General features: G+C 40.3%; 1 protein-coding gene and 1 long non-coding RNA gene across 2 annotated transcripts; one reads left to right on the top strand and one right to left on the bottom strand.

The window, feature by feature from the left end:
* The first annotated feature begins 3540 nt into the window (after nt 1-3540).
* Nucleotides 3541-7807, top strand: agxtb (alanine--glyoxylate and serine--pyruvate aminotransferase b). Its single transcript, XM_010901797.4, has 11 exons — nt 3541-3887; nt 4220-4412; nt 4573-4637; nt 5362-5462; nt 5564-5634; nt 5833-5917; nt 6106-6204; nt 6311-6380; nt 6557-6652; nt 7054-7182; nt 7473-7807. The coding sequence occupies exons 1-11, from the start codon at nt 3618-3620 to the stop codon at nt 7578-7580; spliced, it is 1287 nt and encodes a 428-aa protein (XP_010900099.1). The 5' UTR covers nt 3541-3617; the 3' UTR covers nt 7581-7807.
* Nucleotides 7808-9804: 1997 nt separating this feature from the next.
* LOC114833201 lies at nt 9805-16930 on the bottom strand. Its single transcript, XR_003778431.1, has 2 exons — nt 16620-16930; nt 9805-9999 (listed from the first exon to the last, which is right to left on the bottom strand). It is a non-coding gene; the product is annotated as an uncharacterized LOC114833201 (long non-coding RNA).
* Nucleotides 16931-16984: the final 54 nt, after the last annotated feature.

The following is a 16984-nucleotide window of genomic DNA, read 5'->3' as shown; positions in this document are numbered from 1 at the left end:
TTATTATTATGGGTTGTAGTGCTATAGTTTTACAAAGTAGTTAGTAGATACAAGTTAAATCCCTTGCAATGTAGTATTTTGTATTTTCTTGTAATTGTATCTTTTTGAAGTGGTCACTGGGAAGTAAACAATCCCCTTTCAAGAGACTGCGGTTCTCTACCCGAGATATCAAATGTTTTTTACAGTCAGCATTTGAAATAGACAGCATCCTTTCTCACATTGTGTGCCTTGTCCCCAGGCTATTGTGTGTGTAGCCTGGCAAAGAGCCTGGTCAACGATGACACTGAGAAGGATGTGAAACATCAATGTTTGGACCCCATCTGCTGGTCAACTATTACTATTACACTAAATGATCAGACAACGCATTGCGATGTGGTTAAGAGCTCCCCTCACTGTATCTCTTTATCCTCTCATAATAACCCTGACAAGGCATGTATGGGGAAATAACATATTAAAAGCTTGACAAAATAAGTGGGAACAGTAGAACACATTAGTGGTGAACAGGGTGAACCCCCAATATGTTAAGTGCTTTGGGTATCCAGAAAAGCACTCAAGGCGCCTTGATCAATCAATAATAAAATGTCTTATGGTCACATTTTATTATGTCTTTGACATTGTTGACGTCTGAAAGGGAATCCCAAAAAATGATAAGCTTGGCTTCCGATGGACAACAGATAGACTGACAGATGCAATACACTTACACGTCAAATAAGGAAATATCCAGGGAAAGGCAATGTCAGGCTGGTGCATTATCAGACAGCGGAGTGACATTGTGTGGATTCAACTGTCATGAGTGTGACATCACACAACACAGAACTTGTCATGACTGTGACATCACACACCACAAATGTTGTCATGAGTGTGACATCACACACCACAGAGGTTGCTGCACTATTCATCGTCAAGCAAATCTCCTCAGATGAACATAGCCCCTTTGTCTCTGCTTCTGTACCCACCTTGTCTCTCCTTCTGTACACACCTGGTCTCTCCTTCTGCACACACCTTGTCTCTCCTTCTGTACCCACCTTGTCTCTCCTTCTGTACACACCTTCTCTCTCCTTCTTTACCCCCCTTGTCTCTCCCTCTCTACCCCCATGTCACTCGGTCTCTTTCCCTCTATTCCCCTTGTTTCTCCCTCTCTTTCCCATTGTCACTCTCTCTCCCTCTTTAACCCATGTCTCTCCCTCTTTACCCCCTTGTTTCGCCTTCTTTCTTACTTTCTCTTTTTCTCTTCTGTCTCTGGGTCTCTCTGTCTCCCGTTGTCTCTCACTCAAACCCGACAATCTGTCTCTCCATCTCTCTCACTCACTCACTAACTCATGCACTCACTTACTCTCTCAGTTCAAAGGTCAGTGAGAGGTAAACAGCAGGGTCCCATGTATTTACCAGCCTGTCTAATTATTGACCGTGGATTATATCAGAGGCAGGCACACAAATCGTTAAAGGTCCTGTTGTTGTGACATAATGTCTAAACCAAACTTGACAAACTTGAGGTGAATTGAACTGCCCACGACTTCCAGCCTCTCACAACTTTGTTTTGTCAAGCGAAGTCATTTTAAAATCCAACGTTTTTCTAGCATGTGTTGGATACAGACGCTGTATCTTAGTTTTCGAGACGTTTTCACTATAATCGGAAACAACATGCAGCAACAGGAACATTGGGATTTTTATGTAGGTTAGAAATAATGGACATGCTCTATAGTGGTTGGTATATTTTTCATACAGGCAAATCAAAATGGAAATTGCAAACTTTAGAGGCCTGTTTTTAAAAACATCACCAATGTGGAATTCCTTCATCAGCAGGATGATTACATTAATATGTGATATCTATGGCTGAATGTAGGCTGCTATCATCACAATGAAAAGTGTGTTGGTACAGCAGATACTGTATCATACTCTTTGTGATGCTACGGCAATCAACTGTTACATTTTTGAAGAGGTATTTCTCATTGGATTCTCATTACGGTCAATAGTTTCGTTTGAATTCCCTTCAATTGAATTCAGTAGGTGCTTTATTGCCAAAGCGGACATGCTTAGGTAGAAATAGTGATACAGTATATAAATAAATACAATGAAACTGTAAAAGGAAAATGTATTCCCTTCAAACAAGGTGTTTCATTTTTAGGGCATAGATTACTGTGACTCTATGAGTGGATCAAAACTCACGTATTGAATTGCTATGTAAATGTACAACAAATGTTTCTTGGAACTGATGTCTAACAGACAATTTTGTTTATACAAGCACAGCCCATCAACAACTGACCACTGTGAGAAACAACAGGTTGCTCATTAACCACCTACGGCTCCCCTCAAACCCTTTAACTTGGCCCACAGCGGATGGGCTGTGCCTCACTTCAGTGGACAGACAAAAACTGTTTTTTTGTATCAGATTTGTTGAGTTGTTCTGGGACATTTTCAAGTCAGCTGAATCAAACATTAATGTCGGTTTGGTGTTGAGTCGTGGTTCTTTGATTCCAGTGCGTTATTGAACATCAGATTATGCTCCAAAAGCCACAACAGGCTGGGTTACCTAGCTCTAGTCATTAATTAAAATAAGAAATGTTTTGATGGTGGTTTGGTGTGTGTGCAAATTAATTTTACTCTATAAATCGGGATCAAAGTGTCCTCGAACTGTAGTATAAACAAGGAAAATTCTGAAAAAAACAACTGTGGATATTTTTGGCACCCGTCTCCTTCAGGATTCAGTGTTTCTGAATTAAACTTTATAATTGGGGTTAGGGTTACAATCAGGGATGTGGTGAAGTTTACGGGTTAGGTTTAAGTTTATGAGGAATCGTTAAGGTTAAGGTTCATTGGTGTTACAAATAGGTTAAAGTTTGGAGTGCATGTGTGCGTGTGTGTACATGCACAAGCCTCTTTTTCTGCCCCCTGTTCAGCCAATCCTCTCACATTAAAAGGGTAGACTCCTCTCTAAACCCCTCAGCGAATGAAGTACAAGGGGTGGGAAAGGTCAGCAAGAACATACACTTCCTGCCACAATCAAAAACCAAAGCTAACTGGATCCAAGCCTGCCCATTTGAGTCAAATGCAAGGCATCACATATAATGTATCATTACAGCCATACTGCACGTTTGTTTTATTTTTATATTGATATATGGACGTGTAGTTAAAACTGTATAGAAAGATTCTAAGAGGCTTTTGTATTTATGTTTTTAATCAAGCCTAACTTACAGTGTCATAAACCAAAGGAATCCTAATATTTCCCAGGATCCACAACCTCTTTTGGTACCAAAATTTTTTTTCTACTGACTCTTTACCGACCCAGGTAAACCCATGTTAGTAAAAAAAAAAAAACTTCTACTATTCCGCTTCACGTGGGGGTATGTGCGTGATAACCATTCTACGATGAATAATTGGTCACTAACGTTCAAAAGTCCGTTAAAGACGACAATCGTTAATTGGTGTTGTTATGCTAGCAAGTAATATCCATATCGGTATGTTTTCATATGACACTGACGTGACGTGACGCACTCGGTGTCCAATAGGTCAAAAACCTGTTTGTTTAAAGTCTCCATCGAAGACCAAAGTAAACTCCAGTCCCTCTGTCTGTACCAGCAAGTCACAGTCGCGCGCTACACCGGAGAAAGGAGTAAACGATGATGCAGCGGGGTTTATTTCGTAGGGGTGCGCTGCTGGCCCAACAGGCCGCTGTGGAGAGCTCACTTCCTCCGATGATTTCACCTCTTCAACCGCGACTTGACCGCTCAATGTCCTCGTTGACAATTCCACCCCCGGCGTGCATGCTCCGGCCTCTCGAGGTTCCTTTCCGTTACCTGTTTGGACCCGGACCGTCCAACGTGCCTCCTCGCATTTTAGCCGCAGGGGCCAGGCCAATTATTGGTCATTTGCATCCAGAAATGTACGAGGTAAATGTTTGGCCCTGATGCTGACACGTTCGTGGATGTTTGACATTTTGACGTTTTGATGTATGAATTATTCACTCTATCCGTTATTCAAAACATGGACGTGGTAAGTTGGTCAATTGAAAAAGAAAACACAGCTACAATATTATTTATGATTGAGATTAAAATTACTTAGTTTTAAAAAGTTACAATGGCTGTGGAAATCAAACAAATCACTTGTATCCAATAATAATTTCATATGCCAATCAAAACATCTATCAAAGTGACAATACATTCGAATAAACATCATATAACTACGACTTAGCTAATTCAGCTATTTAAAATCTTGCTTGCAGATAATGAACGACATAAAGAAGGGAATCCAGTACGCTTTCCAGACACAGAACAACATGACGATAGCCATGAGCGGCTCGGGACATGCAGCCATGGAGTGCGCGATCTTCAACACCGTTGAACCGGGGGAGAGCGTGCTCGTAGCTGTTAACGGTATATGGGGAGAGCGAGTGGCTGAAATCGCCGAGAGAATGGGTATGTTATACGCACGGTTTTACGCACGGTTTCAGCTGTCACAAAACAAGACCAGCTGTTGCGGTTTGATGTTTGATAAAATGTTGTCCGGAAAAAAAATGTGTCTTGTGCATCTGTTCTGCCCTGATATCAGACGTATCAACATGTGTCTTTATTCCAGGTGCCAGTGTTCACACGATGGTGAAAGCCCCTGGAGGAGTTTTCACCAATGAAGAAATAGAAAAGGTAATTGTTTGGTAATGCATTAGGCGTGGCAAAGTAGCATTTACATACAGAATATTGATAACAGTTTCCTTGATCATTTTACCCTGGCCTGTGAACAGTTTCCTTGATCATTTTACCCTGGCCTGTGAACAGTTTCCCTGCTCATTTTACCCTGGCCTGTGATTAAAGCCACAGGCAAGCACAAATAATGGATGCTGATTGGCTGTTAGCCATTCTATAAGAAACACACGGATATGACATCACTTCACTTTAATAGCACTGTTGGTAACCAGTTTATAATACCAGTAATGCATCTCTGGTAGTGTTGTTTATTACGGTGCACTGTGCCTATGAACAGCTCTTAACTGTGGTTTATTGGCCATACATTATACCACAGCCCTTATCATTCTTTATTTCTTAAATATATACAAATATATTAGACAACTTTATTGCCATCGAACAAGTACAAGTACAGTACAACGAAATGCAGTTAGCATCTAACCAGAAGTACAAATAGAAGAAGGCAGAAAATGTACAAGTATTAAGTATATGTATATTACACATGGAATGCATAGATGTGCAATGAAGGCAGATGCAGTACAAATGGCAATACTCAATGTGCATTTAATATATATAGATACATATAGAAGTTAATATGCTCAACATGTCTTTTACTATGGCATATGGCATAATGTTCTAAAAACCAGTTGTTCATATCATCCGACTTAACTTTGGGTCAATCTAGGCCCTGGCTAAACACAAACCGGTCCTGTTCTTCCTCACACACGGAGAATCTTCTGCTGGCCTAGCACACCCTGTTGATGGCATTGGAGACCTCTGTCGCAAGTGAGACATTTGCTCCATCGCAAAACGTATTTCAGAACATCCCGCTGCATTTCTCTCAGGTCACTTTTCTGATGTTATCATGGATTGCTCTCTCTTCTCAGACACAACACGTTGTTCCTTGTAGATACTGTTGCATCTCTGGGGGCAGCACCTATTTTCATGGACCAGCAAAGTAAGGAAACGTTTAATATTGTTTAAACCATAGCTTGCATAACTCGGTCAGACGCTCCGCCACCTACATGTGCATTTTTTATGCAGTCCCCCCACTAGAGATAATAGAAATGGCCAGTTGTCTATATCCCCGCCTGTCTGTCTCTGTCTGCCCCACTGCCCGCGTGGTCACATCATCAGTTTGTTGCTGTGTTTGCAGATATCGACATCCTGTACACCGGCTCTCAAAAGGCCTTGAACGCACCGCCCGGCACGGCACCCATCTCCTTCAATGAAAGAGCCTGGTGAGAAATGTGCCCGTGGGAGTGTGAATGCATAAATGGCGCCTGTGTGTGTGCGAGAGGGAGGTGCATGTTCGACTGCATGTGTGTGTGAAGAAGGTTCGTCACTAATGAATAGAGGAGTAAGTTGTGTGCAAGGGAATGTTGGAGTGACAAGAAATATTTGGTCTTCCGCGTTTAATCCTGCGCAGCCAGAAGATGTTCACCAGGAAAACAAAACCAGTGTCCTACCTCTTGGACATGAGCCATCTGTCCAACTACTGGGGAAATGACGGGAAGCCAGCCAGACTGTAAGTTAATCGGTGAACACAATGCTTGTTATGTTTACACATCCCGTCCTAACTGGGTGAAATTGTAATAAACAATTGAGTCTTTAATGTGGCCCTCTGTTTTCAGATACCACCACACTGGGCCTGTGTCTGGGTTCTTTGCCCTGCGGGAAAGTCTTGCTATTCTTGCTGAGACGGTAAGAATCGAAACAAATAAACAATGTTTATGTATATTTTACGGTGCCATTAGCTTATTACTTTGCTCTGGATTGTCTGCATATTCAGCTGAATTATACAATCCAGCGGAACGGTTTCAGACTTGCAGGCTTTCTGCACCGGCCTGATAAGTAAAACGGTCTTTGTCTCCCCCTAGGGGCTGGAGGAGTCCTGGAAGCATCACAAGGAGGTGGCGGAGTACCTCTGGACAGGCCTGGAAGACTTGGGCCTCAAGCTGTTCATCCGGGAAAAGGTAAAAGCTTCAGGGCACTACTTCTGATCAACATGCCTGTTGGAATTTAGTGGAATATTAGAGTACGACTGTAAATAAAACCATTCACATTCTGCACTGAACAAAAATATAAGCACCACATTGCAAAATGTACGCAATTTATTTCATGAGTCTTATCAGTCATTTAAGATATAATCAATTTCGCCCAAATCTATGAATTTCATGAAAGAAACACTTTCTGGGGCTTGATAAACCTCTGGAATATTTTATTTCAGCTCATGAAACACAGGACCTACACTACACGTCACGCTTTCATGTTTTGTTAATTTAATACCTCCTTTCATGGCGGTTGCATTTGCCCGTCCCTGGGTTTCACAGAGGCGTGTGTTAATTTTGCGACTCTGGCATTTCGTCTCACACAGGACCTGAGGCTACCATCCGTCACAACCATTGCCATTCCCCAAGGCTACAACTGGAGGGAGATACTGCAGTACATCATGAAGCACCACCAGATGGAGATGACAGGGGGCTTGGGGCCCTCCATCAACATGGTGAGCGGGTTCAGTCTCCAAGCAGGTTTATGTGTGGTGCCGTATGGCTCAGCTGCCATAGAGCATCATGGTTAATGCCCAGGTTTTATTCCAGGGACCGTTCATCCGTGAAATACGTCTACGCTCGTCTGTCCCCGTTAAACGCTGTATTTGAACTTTGCGCTTGGTTTGGGGGCTGAGAGTGTGTGTGTTGATGTAGTTGGAGGGTTAGATTGCCGAGGGTGTAGAGCACACACCAGGTCAAATGTGAGCCCTCCGGATGATGTCTCCATAATTGTATGTCTTCTCAGGTGATACGCGTGGGCCTGATGGGATACAACTGCCAGAAGAGAAATGCTGACTTGGCCCTGGCTGCTCTGGCCGACGCTCTGAGGAACTGCAAAAAGAGCAAGGCGTGACAACGTTTTTATGTGTTTTCTACCCTGAAGGGTAACAGACGTGCCGGAGGAAGCTTGGAAGAAATGGACGGTTGTGAACACAGATCATTTAGGCAGCCATGTAAAAAGACAGATTCACATGCACCTGCTTTCCGCGTAGAGGGTTTTTAATTATTGTAAATGACAAATGCTCTCGTAGGGAAAGAATATACGATATATTCAAAGACAATAAAATATTTACAATGTGTGCATTGTGTCAAACTCGTCCACCCTAACTTTCTTGCCAATTGTCTTCCTGTATTCACATATTCTTGTCTTTTTTACCTCATATAATTTATGTAACATTAGGTAAGAGGTCATTCAAGATGACTGAAGTTCAAATTCAGGTCAGTGAATTGTGTTCTGTTGTATTATGTTCTCCTTTTACCGTTCTGTACATGATTATGTTTGGGATTTAATTATCGACAGCTCTCCATTTTGTTTTACTTGAATATTGTCTTCACTGTGCTGAGAGAGTTAAGTGCAACATGGACTCTGAACATACGTAGTGTATTGTAGCGAGTAACATAGTGTAACTGATAACTAGTTAGCATGTTAACATTCACGAAATTTAGGCACATGTCACATTTTCACTGCAGCAACATATCTAGGTATTTTGCATTTATTGAAATTGATTGAAAGTATATATAGCTAACTTATATATAGCTAACTGATGTCAATTATACTCCCCATACATGTCTATGTAGTCTGTAAGTTTGGCAACTCCCTTGCTGTCGGCCTAGTTACGTAGCTAATTAGTTAGGTACTGTAGTTATCTACAAAACTAAACACGTTAGTTAGGTTAGAAGTCCAGGAACTTCAACTAGTTAGCTACCTACCTTCTATTGAGCATCAACTCGCACGACACACAGACAGAGGGTCTAGTGAAAAGTGGAAAGCATTTGGATTTGATTCATTGGACCCAAAGATCGGGGATCGTTGGGCAGCCAGTAATCTCTGGTCTCAACAACTGACCCATTCTGTACGCACTAGTACAGAGAAGAATGCCCGTTTTATAATGATTCCCTTATGGAGTCCCTGGGAATCGATTTTTGACATTGATTCTTGACATCCCCAGAACCTATGTCATCCCTGTGTCAATGGCACACCCCTTTCGTGGTTGTATTACTATCAGCAAAATAATTCAGCGGTATTAATGGCACAAGGCCCTACCTAAGGCCCGAATCAGTTATTGCCAGCTTAAAACAACGGCAAAGAGATGCAGGGATATTCAACACCCTCGCGGCATATCATTGGCATATTTCACTGGGAGCAAAATGGGGCATAGCTATTTCGCTCTGGTATGGGGTGACATTTTTAGCTGACCACCCTCGATATTATAATGTACACCATGGAAAACTAAACCGTTAAAGGTTTTATCTTTCTCTCAGACACTGCTAGGAGCCCTCAGCTCACTCTGCTAAAACATTATATTCTGGCCTATAAAGTGGGTGGTGTGCCACTCTAAAGCTCGCTGAACAAGCACATTATACACAGATCCCAAATAGCGATAATACCACCAATGTCAATGTGCACATTTTGGTCCCAGGGTTGGTGGCCGAATGCCTCATGTTTGGTTTCTGCACCATTCTATATGATGGTTAAGTAATGTATTGCCAGGTGAAGCGGGAATGATGGCCCAGCAGGACGAGGGGACTTCATTAATGTTCGAGGCAGACCATGATTTGTACACATTGCCTGATTGGGTCGACTATGAGGAGGGCCATGAAGATGATGGGTCACCACCTGACTTGTAAAATCACTTTGTGACAACTGCTGATGTAAAAAGGGCTTTACAAAATAAATGCGATTGATTGAACTAACCATTTCTATCAATGGAGAGAGGAAGGTACTGTAACTGTCTAAAGGAGTTTCCTTTTGACAGAGTACTCACGGACATACAGAAAATACATGTGTTCTTTTAAGTCTGAAAGCTGAGGCATGAGCTCTGTTTCTGGAAACCTCTCACTCTTATACCATTCAATTATTTGAGAGTGTGCCCCCTCTCTTTCATCATAGGTACTGCAGTTACTTTTTTCTTCCGTGTCATTTAGAAACAACTCTTGCCAGGAATAGTTTGTGAAGCTAATTGAACACTATTCTTATAATGCTACAGTGGTTTCTGACTCTGAAACTTCAGGTAATATAATTAACCATAGTACTATTATAATTCCTAAAACTGTATAATGAAAAACAACATGAAGAATTACTGCAATGATTTTTATTGCAAACATTTTGAATACAGATTAATCAGACCCACTGTTGAAGCTGGAGGTAAAGAGACTGGACAGGCCATTTCTTGTATCTGAAAATGCCCTTGAAAAGAATTATTGCTTCCTAGTTTTTTCCTTGCCGGAGGTTCCATTCTCTGTTTTGCCAGTATTTTGATCGTAGACACTCCCTGAAAAATAATAAAGATGTTATTGTCTCAAATGGAGTTCCTTTGGATATTTAACATACATTCCTAATTTTGGTACCTATAATTCAGTAAAATTTATATTTTCCTTAAGTTTGTGATGTATGAAGGTTTTGATGCATGGTCCTTTTTCATGTCTACCTTCTTCGAATGCTAGATAAGAATTATTTTCAGAGTGGGTAGAATTGCACAAAAATAAATGTGGCAGTATTACAATACTGTCTAGCAAGCCAACTACAAGTAATGATTCAACAAGATATTAGACAAAATTGTAAAAGTGATATAAATAAATTAAGAACGAATTGAATTAAATGGTTGACACTCTGTTTTATACTGTTTTTAAACTGGTTTTCATTGTCCAGGTGCAGCAACGGGTCCAACGGCAGAGGAAGGTGAAGATAGAATTGAAGACCACTCAGACTCATTTCTGACTACAAGTAAGTGTAAAGTCCGTTTTTGCTTGTGTGATTGTACTTTGTCGGTTGGATAATATTAATAGTTTTTTTCAATTCATTGTAATTTTTTTCTTATCTTCATGATTTCACAATTCTTCACCATTTGAAAAGAAAAGGTCTACAGTTTCATCGGAGTTAACTAGATGAGATTTGCTACTTTACCAGATGGTTATGAAGTCCCACACAGTTCTGATTTTAATTTCTGTGCTGTTGACCAACCTGGGAGTGTGAGGTGGGTGATAAATCTTTTTATTTTTATTTATTACATAAATGTTCTGGTTTGTTTGTAAATGTATATACTTTTTTGCTACATATGGGGCTCTTGTATATTATTAGATATGTCATGTAAAGTGCTAGGAGAAATAAAGGTATGGAATAGTTCATCTTCAGTCTCGCTAGAAATTGCTCAATTCCTATGATTATTACTAGGAAGTTAGTAGGTACTAGTAAGCCTATTTTACACAATCCACAAAGGAGTCTAGCGGCTGCTCAAACTTGTAATGCCGTGGCGTAGTGGTTAACGACAGTCTCTCTCATATTGAGAGCAATGACATTTATTCATTATTTCTGGTAGATTCCACAATTTTCTCGTCTTTTAACTTGATGAAAAAGTTAGTTATCGTCGCCTTTATTGATAGTTATTGTATAAATGTAATTCACGAATGAAAGAAAAACGTATGTTGTTTTGCCATGAAAGAAAAAAATAGGTTCCTATGCCATGAAATGAAATTGCTTTGGCAGACTTGCTAGCAATTGCTCAATTCTTATGACTATTCCAATAAGTTAGTAGATACCGGTAAAGCTTATTACTGGCTAATACGCTGTTAAAACGGCCAGTGGCAAACGCAATACATAGCCGCTATTTGTGGTGGAGGTAAACTTAGTAAGAAACGTTAGTCAGTTTAACTATATCAATTTAATTCTCGAATGGCCAATTAACTGTTAAAACAGACAGTGACAAAAGAGGATTTGTTCAGGATAGAGACAAGAGGCACCTGGCAAAAGTGCAGCTCTGTGGTATAATGATTAATGACACAGCCTTTCACATGGGTGACCTGGGTTCGAATCTCGAGATGGCAACACCTGTTGCGGGCCGGCTGAACTAGCCTCGCCTGGTTTCTTGCTCTTTCATACGTGAATGACGCTGATGCAATAACTATCAGTATAGGTGACAATAACTGACTTTTCCCGTCAAGTTGCATACTTAACCAACTGCAAAACATAGCCCTTTTGAGTGATGTTCGTTATTTTCATGTGATATCATTGCGGATACAGTCTGTATTTTATCACACCGATCCGAGAATCATGGCAACCAAGCTTGATCCGTCTCGGGATCCGACAGTCAACTACATCATGTTGTATTCGACCACGTCGGATAACGGATCGGATCTCGCGTTATTGGATTTGGGATGTGTACGTGAAGACTTCTACCTCCTCTTCAGTTTTAACATGTAAGATGCATAGGCAGAGCTATCATATTTAAGTTATTGAACATTTTTACCACCAGAGTGCCCCCGACTTTACAGAAAACAAGTACGAATCGTTAGGATAGCACTGTTTTTTCCTTGCAGTCTAAGATGTGCATGCTCTTTTACTGCAGAAACCAAACATGGTGAATTAGATAACTTTTATTGCTGTTGTTCATGGCTTTCTACTAGATTTGCTTGTGATATTATATTCTGTAGACTGAATAATTAGGCAATTGTTGAAAAAAATAAACAAGGTGAATTCGTTAACATGACTATTTTTGTGAGTAACTAAACAGTGTGCTATTATAGTAAACAACAAGGTCCCACCATGATATAGACATGGAATTAAGATCTTGGACAAAAAGATTCATTAAATGAATCAGTGATTCATATGATCCGATTCTTTTCAAAGAAGTGTACTGAATGATTAGTAGTTCCTATGGCTGTGTGAAAAAGTGACTGCTAAAATGCACAATCTCTGTCTTAGTCTTCACTTAGCTAGCTAAGTAATGGAATGAGCCACCACCAGTCAAGAATGCAATGTAAGTAGCTAAGGTTCGTGGTAACAATCTCCACACCACCGCTGGCAATTTATTTTCTTCAGTTCTGATGTTTTGAATCCTCTAGATATAGCTAAAGTGTATTTTAAGAATTTGGTTTATGCTATGTATGATCATGGCAGGAAAGTGATGGACATGAACAAACAGGCAAGGAGAGAGAGAAAGAGGCTAGAAACCCACAGGTTAATCATTGATAAGAGCCACGCCAAGATAGACTGTTGATCTGTCATCATGTACATCAATCAGAGTCATTGAATAGGATCTCTGATAGCAGGACAGCAACTGAATTTAGGATTGTACGGTATGAGTTTACTTCATTCAGGAGAGAGGCCGTCATAACAATAGCATGGTAGCCTGAACGAGGGAGAGAGTGGCCACAAACCAACAGGTAAGATAGAGAAGTAATAATTAAATGTGGTTTATAGGAACAGATTGGAAAACTTAAAGCTGGACTAACATGCCTGAATGAAATGTTACCAACAGCACTGTAGTATTAGTCTCTTTAAAAATTAACTTTGGTTACATTATTCTCTGTCTGAAATGCCTTTCCAGCTGAAAAGTCCAACCATGCCAAAAAAGTCACACAAGGTATAATTTACCAATGCAAGTTTTGGACTATTGCATGTTGAGAAATCACTACTTTCTACTTGCCCATCACTACACACTCGCTGCATGGAAGTCCTAAGTCTGATTTATGCTTCTCGGGTCTGCGTTGTTAATATCATGTGCGTGTGTACCGAGACATTCTCAGCATTTATACTTGTGGGGCCTTGTTGTGTAGCCAGCCATTACACTTCTTAGCACTAGGCGGCAATGTCGCACAAAAATGTTTGTTGGCTTGTAGAGCAGGAAAGCTTCACAGAAGAAGTAACCCTGTAGTTGGTAAACAATATAATACATAGCCAACTAGCTAGATCGGGGAAGACGGTTTCTGGGTGGCGTGTTTGAGAGAACTAGTAAAATTAAATAAAGAGGAGGAAGGAAAGAGAGAAGACGCTTGGCACCTGATTAGTTTGCTTGTAGATCAGGAAAATTTCACACAACAAGAATCTGTTTAGTTTGTAAACAGTATAATAGCTATCTAGCTAGTATCCAGTGTACTTGTTCAACAGATGCGTAAGATGGACGAAGAGGTGTATTTAAAATATTTTAGCATGTTTCAACGATCTTCTGCACCGCTTGAAACCCTTTATTACACATCAAGCCACCCACTTCACGCAATCCTGCTTCAGGGGAAAATTGATGTCCCACCACCTGCAAACCTTCCTGGGATAGGAGTCACCATCCCCATGTCATCGTTGGAGATGCTGCTAGCCAATTGCTTGAATACTGACAACTTTACAGATTATCTGTTTTCTATGTACATCACTAGGAGATAGATGGACCAGGATAAAAAGCGTGAAGAACCGGTACCCACTAAGTGTTGATCATCTTAGCTGGTCTACAGGCACCGTAGGAGGTGTGACAGGCAATAATGTCCAGCAGTGCAGGTAGTGATTACATGAATACTTGTGAGAATGATAAACATGCCATACTGAAGGTCTGTCAATATAAGTTCTTTGTATCCCATTCCTCGCTTGCCTTTTGAGCTAAGCAGTGTAGGGCCCTATTTGGGAGACCAGACTTTGGTTTAAGTGTCTGTATTTTGGATGGGGTGTTATACAGGGATCCTGCCTGGTCACTACAGATCCCATGGCACTGATAGTATGAGTATGGGTTTTGAACCATGTCATGGCAAAATATAAAATATGGGCCTCATAACAACATTGGTACCTAATCATCCCCAGTCTCCAATTGGCTCATTCAAACCCTCCCCTCCCATTTTGACTATTCCCCCAGGTTATTGTTATAAATGAGAATGTTCTCAGTCAACTTACCAGGTAAAATAACATGTTCAATAACAATCTACTTGGGAAATTAAAATAATCTTCTATTCATGTGTATTAATTAGTCAATAACTAATTAATACCGCAGACTACCACAGGAACTGGGTCTAAAAGGAGTTCATATCTCTGGAGTGGTGGAAACTATGGATGCATCTACCTGTGAAACAAGATCTCTGCTCGTATCATCCAGTCATGTAGGGTAACTGCAGCAGTTGCCTTTCATTTTGTCTTGGGCTGGTAACCAAAATGTTGCTGTTTCTAATTCCCCAGCTGAAAGTTCTTAGTATACACTTCGGGTATTTTTTAAAGGGCAATATATATTTCATATCCAATGAGTTACATAGTGGCCAATTGTATGGATGGAGTAAAACACCAGCAACAATTGCAAATACACAGTGCCCCTTGATATGTTTTCTCCATATAATCATTCTATAGACTCTTCTGAACATTTTTTACAATACATTCACTGCGACGTATAGATATATTTTTTTTACAGGGCAATATATATTTCATATCCATTGAGTTACATTGTGGCAGAGTAAAACACCAGGAACAATTGCAAATACACAGTGCCCCTTAATGTTTTTGCATATAATCATTCTATAGAGTCTCCTTGACATTTCCTACAATACATTCACTGCGGCATATAGAATCGTTTTTTCTGTTTGAGTTAATGTGTATTTCATATCCATTGAGTTGCATTGTGGAAAAAGAGGGCGTGGAAATATTGTGTTGCTAGATGTAGCACACCATTCCCCATGATTAGACAGGTTTGTCTTACTCTACACATTCTCCTGGACATTTCCTACACTGCTTTCTCTGAGGAATATTCAATCGTTTCTGAGCTATGAGGCTATATGTATTCCATATTCTGTCATTGGCATTGTCTGAATTTTACCCTTGGAACGTGTTTTAATGCCCACTTTTTATCGAAATGACTGTCAAATATGATTATATTTGAATTGTTGTCAATGTTTTGAGAGGTACATGTTCTCAAACAATTAATAAACTCAAATTATCTTAGTTTTTAAGTAATTCCTTGGTCTCTTTTATTTTGGAAAGTTCCAGATTTTCGTGACCCGGAAGTGTTTCTTTAAAGTGCCCATATTATGAAAAAATCACTTTTTCTGGGTTTTGGGGTGTTCTTTTGTGTCTCTGGTGCTTCCACACGCACACAAACTTTGAAAAAAAACATCCATGCTGTTTTGAGTGAGATATGGGTTTCTGAATGTCCTCTGTCTTCAGTCTCTGGGTGAGCTGTTAGAAAACTTTTTAGAAACTTTAGAAAAGCTGCAGAGGACAGAAGAGCGGTATGGCTTGAATTCATTTTTGAAGGCAATGTCCCTGCTACAGTTGTCGAAAAAGTGTCTGTTTGTGCTAACCACTTTGAGACGGGCTGTTTCTCCAACTTCGGTCAGTACACGGCAGGATTAGCCAAGAAACTTTTGCTAAAAGAGTGCGCAATTCGAACTTTGCGTGGCATACCTGCAGACGAGGGACATGTAAGTAGTTCTATACAATTAGCAGTCTTTATTTTGCAATTCTACACGAACTAACCAAGAAGTGTTTTGTCAAACTACTACGTTCTCCCCGCTACCATGGTAACAGTTAGAGTGGGCGTGGGAACGGAGCAGCAGCTAATGAATTTGCTATGAGCAGCAGAAAACGGAAAACTTTGAAAGGGACTGAAACAGAGGGTAATAGAGGGAGGTAAGAATCTTTTCCTACAAGCTATTTCCAGCAAACAACTTAAGAAACATGTTTTATGGAACTTATAGACCTATTTTAACTTGTTGAAAAGCAGTCATAATATGGGCGCTTTAATGTAGTTCACAAGACGCTGATATTTCTCCGTACACCCTTACATGACATTAACAACGCAGACACGTAGAAGCATAAATCAGGCTTTAGGCTGCAATGAAAAAACAGTGCCATCCTAACGATTCATACTTCTTTTCTGTTGAGTCAGGGACACTCTGGGGGTAAACATTTTCAATAACTTAACTATGATAGCTCGGCCTATGCGTCTTACATATTAAGACGCGTAGCTAGATACCGTTAACATCTGATATGCACCTAGAAATAAATCAACTTCAGCTATATTGTCTCTGCTAATCTGTACAGCCCGGTACAGCGACACTAGATCACTTATTTTAAGCAATTAATTGCAAACAGTTCCTTTAATATCTACATATCTGCGAATTAAAACTGAGAGCGGAAGGGAAATTTACTCACTGTATTCCTGAACCCATATGTACATTCCACTGAAGAGAAAGGTTGTTACAATATGAATGCACTTTCATGGCATTCATTTGAAATGGCTACATATCTCCGCAGCAGGAAGACTAGGCAAATAGTTATACACATATTTTGATAAATATAGGGCATGAATCAAAATAATAAATAGTTGCGGGAGTTCAAGTATATAGATCCCTTTTCCTCCGTTTTTCAAAGCGCGCAAATGGGTTACGATGAGTTACGAAATGTGCGTGTCCCTCAAACAGTGGGTGGGGTTTGTAACTAGGGGGCGCGGTCAACACGTTGATGGCCATTGTTACGTCATCGTTTGCTGACGTTAGCACAATATACAGTATAAATAG

This window comes from Esox lucius, chromosome 3, assembly GCF_011004845.1.
Source record: "Esox lucius isolate fEsoLuc1 chromosome 3, fEsoLuc1.pri, whole genome shotgun sequence".
Classification (NCBI taxonomy): Eukaryota; Metazoa; Chordata; class Actinopteri; order Esociformes; family Esocidae; genus Esox; species Esox lucius.
The sequence above is the reverse complement of the archived record's forward strand: the minus strand, read 5'-3'. Positions and strand labels throughout refer to the sequence as shown.